The 5,268-nt window shown below is 37.3% G+C and overlaps 1 protein-coding gene across 1 annotated transcript; it reads right to left on the bottom strand.

Annotated features, from left to right (window-relative positions):
* LOC107615338 lies at positions 667–4,170 on the bottom strand. The gene is made up of 2 exons (XM_016317414.1): positions 4,113–4,170; positions 667–1,073 (listed from the first exon to the last, which is right to left on the bottom strand). Exons 1-2 carry the CDS (start codon positions 4,168–4,170, stop codon positions 667–669), a joined length of 465 nt encoding a protein of 154 aa, XP_016172900.1.

The raw sequence follows: 5,268 nt of genomic DNA, 5'->3' as shown, positions 1-5,268 counted from the left end.
CTCTTCAACACTGTTAATAGTTAGGGCTAAAATTGCTCTACTTTGCAGGTGATATGAATTTTGACAATCCTTTAGATAGTCACTATATGTAGCCTAAACAATTGCCACGACTGAATCGCCAAGAGTATTGACTAATAGTTCAGACGATATGAGAACTAAATTGCTCCCATCATCAGAATTTCCAAGCTTCCCATCTCCAAGATCAAGGATCAATTTTGCAAATCTTTTTGTTTTCTTAGTGCTTTGTCTTTTATTTGAAGACTTTAGTCGCAAGTTTTGAGTCAAATTTAATATCTGACAGTTACGCCACAGGTAAGAAGAATTTATAGATACATTGACAATATCCTGCCTAGATCCTTTTGTAATAACGGGAAGAGTTTGTTTAAAATCTCCACCAAAACAACTATTTTTTCTCCAAACGGCAAGATTAAACTTGATTCATTTGTATGCTGAAGGCCTGAAGTAAGCCTCTCATTGTTCGGTCAAGTGCTTCAAAATAAAACTTATTCATCATTGGTGTTTCATCCCAAATAATAAGTTTTATTCTTGAAATTAATTCTGCTAACAAACTGCCTTGTTTAATGTTGCAAGTAGAAAATTTGTCAGGAATAAGAGGAATTGCAAATCTTGAATGAGTAGTTCTCCCTCCTGGTAACAAAAGAGATGCTATTTCACTGAAGCTACAGTTAAAACTATTTCTCCTTTAGATCTAAGAGCAGCTAAGAGTGTTCTCCAAAGAAATATTTTTCCAGTACCTCCGTATCCATATAGAAAGAAAATATGACCGTTATCTGAATTTGTAGCTTTAATAACTTGGTCGTACATATTCCGTTGTTCTATTGTCATTTGAGATAAGTATTGTTTGTGCTGTTCAGCTAACAAAACATGGTTATAGTTAAGTTCATCTAATATTAATTTGTTGTATAGAACATCTTGTCTTCTGAGATTAATGTTATCTATATTTGGATATGGCATTGTTGAGAATTCTCGAAGTGACTTTCCATTGCTATTAAGTATGTCCTCAATTTCAATGAGAGTTAGTTGCAATAACTCCTCATCTGACATGACCAGATCTAAAAAATGAATAAAAAAGACATATTAGTAGAAATTAAACTAATCTATTTAATATCTACTTTTTAAATATAAATTAGTTACTGTATCTATAAATATAGTTTTTTTAATAGTGTAACACCCTAACTATCAAAAGTCACGCTTCCGGCTGCGCCACTCTAATAGCTCAGTTATTACGACAAATCTTATACTATTTAATACTAAAATATGAGTCTGTTTACCGAACCATTCGAAAACATACACTCATACATATTAATATAATATATATATCAACATCCTATCCCTCTTACAAAAACTAGCAAAGCTAAAGGCGAGGGAAACATAAATACTAAAACAATAAAAGAACATCGTCTAACAGAAAAGAAATAAGCTCTCCCGAACTTCGTCATCTGTAACCTGAAAAAGAAAGGACCTGTAGGGGAGTGAGAACATCATCCTCAAAAGGGTTCTCACTATAGGGTTGCAGAATTACTATAACAAGATACGCGAGATAACATCGTTAGAGTGATTAATAACTACCTTATGCATCTTTTCAAAAGTAAAGGGTTACTATACAAATATCTGAAATCTTTTCTGAAAGAGGAAACTGCTCATTACTTTAAAAATTTAAAAGCCTTTAGAAAAGGGTTTATCTATGCTGAACCAGATTAGTTTTTCATATTTTTCTAAACCAGGAACACAAAATCGAAATCAACCATTGACCTATCTCATATCAACCACGGCCCTAGGCCCAAACAATCCAACAGCAGCCAATCCACCACACTCCAGCAGAGTTTCAGTCACAAACACAAGTAGGAAAGTTCAAGCACAAACAGACAGTTACCGCAAGTAGAACAATTAGCAGATAATCACAAGTAATCACAAAGACAAACCAAGTACAATATGCACACTCAAACAATGTCACATAGATGCATATGATGAATGCCTGTCCTAGTGGCTGATGATATCATCTGTCGGTTATAAAGCCAACCCGACAAGTCCTGGTAGCTATCCATTGGACTGTCCCTCTGTCGTGTATCCCCAACTCGAGTTATTCACAAGAGATAATTATAATTCACATCCAACACCCTCACTGGTGTATGTTCACGGGGGCGAGTTCATCCGAAACTTTCACAGTGTCCGGCCACACTTACGACATAGGGTCAACAGAGTATCAAGTCTCAACCTAGAGCACGTGGTGGCTAGCCACTACTTCTACCCAGGGAAACTCGTATCTCAAATAGTTGGAAGTGCAAAATCACAATATCAATATCTCAGCATATATGCATTTATTCTCAGCCATAAATCAATATTCATTTCAGCCATCCTGCTTAAATTCATGACTCATAGTCAGCCATCTGGCTCACAACATATTCCGCAATCAGCTAAAATTCATTATCATACACAGCCATTCCGGCTCATAACAAAATAGCACTTCCACCATCCAATATCATCAAATTCATAAAATCAGCATTCAAGCTATAAATCACTTTTTCTCAATTCACTTCACTTCGAAATCAAATTTCAACTCTTTTCAGCCTTGGCTTTAAAGTTCCCATACCTCAAATCATCTTAGGCTCATAAGCCCCTTTTACTCAAAGTAAGTTTCCCTTTTAAAAACAAAGCCACTCTCGGCATCCTCTTTCCAAAACTTTCAAAACCATGGCAAATTAAAGATCTCTTTTGAAATGTTCAAAATCATCCATCCAACAACGGGATTTTATAACAAAAGTTCCTCGGCAGTGTCTCAAATCTTTAGGGGAGAATAACCTAACTCATTTCCTCAAATTCACTTAAAATCATTAAAACCTTGGCTTCCTGATATGAGTAAATAGGATCTAAGCAAACCGAGTCATGTAATCAATTACTCCTTTCAAAGCCGTTTCCTTTACTTAAACAAAACCAGCTTCAACCCCATGATAAATTCTAAAGCATTTCAAACTGCTAAAAAATTATTTTAGTCTTGCAAAAATTCAGAATTCAAAGAGTACTTAAAACTTTTTCCAAAATATTTTAGAATGAAACTTGTCAATAGGCGTTCAGGTTCTTTCAAAGTCACTGAAACTCCTCTAATTGAAATCCTCAAGTCAAATTCAAAGACATAACCCTTTTCACATTAAAACAGCCTTAAAACATAATATTCATCTAAATAACTTGCTCCCAAAAGAGATACAATACTTTTCTTAAGAAACAAGACTAAATCAAAATTTCCTTTTTAGTAATTCATTTCAAAAGCATAAGTCATCCCTTTCTTAATAATTCAAATAAAATAGTAGAAGTCTTTAACTCGTAATTTTCCAGATAACATTTCAATAAAGTCCCGGATTCTACTGGAATTTCGGCAGCACTTCCCCTAAAACTTGGACTCTGCCACCCTTTCCATGTCCCATCCAAACCAATCCACAATCCCTTTCAATGGTCCAAAACCCAAAATCAGTTCAAAAGCCAACTGAATCCAACATTCACCTCATTTTCATATCTCAAGGAAATCGGCTCAAGATCAAATCATTATCAACTTATTAAACTCATTTCTAAAACTTTTAAAGAAACAGTTCAGCAACAACCCATTTATCAAAACCAAATAATAATCAGAAGTCGTCTCAAGGTCAATCTTTATTAACGGATTAAACTTATTTCCAAAACTTTAAAGATACAATTCAACAACAATCAATTTATCAAATCCAAACAATAACCCAATCAAACATATAATCACATTCATCCAAAATAGCCAAATAATACATAAGACTTGTACAATAACTAAAAAGTGTATTTCTCACATCGCCATCCATTTATAACAATCCCAAATTATAAAATTGAGATTTTAGAAAAGCCCCTACCTCGATACGTCGAAACCACAACCCAAACTCGCTAACTGAATCCTTTCGTCTCGACCCGAATCGACTGCAACCAAAACCTTAGCTCCACTTGCTTCTTCAACAACCACAACGACTCTAATCACAACATATAATAATCAAGACTCGACCCCACGTTACCAAAACTCAGGTTCATTAACCAACACAACAAAATACTAACGCGAGGTTATTCGAAACATAATTACTTACTGAAATCACAAGACGACGCAGCTGCGATTCTGAATCGACCTGGCAATAGCTCCGACATTAACCTTAAGTGACAGTCGCGAGCAAAAGAATCGAAACGAAACTTAAAGCTCTTACCGGAGACTGTAACAACCACGCGACGTTAAAAACCTTTCCGGAATTCCAAAAGAACCGAAACCAAACTTAAAGCTCTTACCGGCGGTGGAACTCCGTGGCAGCAGAGGCACTCCGGGCAGCAGAGGCTCTGCCCGAAGCTTCGGTAGTGGTCCCGGAAGTCACAGAACCACTCCCGGTGATCAGAATCACAGAGACGCAACTCCCTTCTCTGGCAGCGGCACCTGCGGTAGCCTGAACCCTTTTCTGACTGCGATTCGGCTTACCATCATCAGCAGCGGCGAACTCAGATGGTGGCAGTGGCGATGGCCGTTCCGACGACACGACGGCAGCTACCAGACATGCGCGCCTTCTCCCCTCCGACCATGGCTCGCATCTTCTCCCTCTCCTGTTCGTGATTCGAACGGCGGCAGCAAGGAGGGAGACGGCGAAATCCAACGAAGCTGGCGGCGAGGATGCGACGGTCCCGAACAGAGCGGCGGCAGCGAGCTAGGCGTGTAACAGCCCACACTCACTCATCAAAATATGTCATGCTAGGAAGAGGTATCCACACTCTTATAAGGCATGCTTCGTTCCCCTCCCCAACCGATATGGGACCTTACAAATAGCATGCAAACTAAGATAGTGTATATGTCTATATTGACTTTAATATTGAAATATACCTGGTAAGTTAAACATATTTATATGATTATGCAAAATTCCATCTGATAATAGTGTCCAGCATTTCTCCCAAATGACTTATGGTTGTATCATTGAGTTTGACCATAATAGGGTTACAAAGAGTTTCCGTAAATATTGACCTAAACCCCAATAACTTGCTTCTTTAATTGCATCAACATATTCTTGATCATCGTCTAATAAACCCCGTGCGTAACATGCATCTCTATATGAAGAGTAAATAATATTGTTGTAGGTTCTTAGATCCTTGAAACTTCTTGGGCCCCTTACAATCATTAGCATTCTCAAGTAGTATAATTCACCAGATGATGGTGGTTGATGAGAGAACTTTTGTGTGGTCTAGAAATTTGCGGATAAATCCTCGTTG

Source organism: Arachis ipaensis, chromosome B09 (genome assembly GCF_000816755.2).
Source record: "Arachis ipaensis cultivar K30076 chromosome B09, Araip1.1, whole genome shotgun sequence".
Classification (NCBI taxonomy): domain Eukaryota; kingdom Viridiplantae; phylum Streptophyta; class Magnoliopsida; order Fabales; family Fabaceae; genus Arachis; species Arachis ipaensis.
This window is presented reverse-complemented; position numbering and strand designations above follow the sequence as displayed.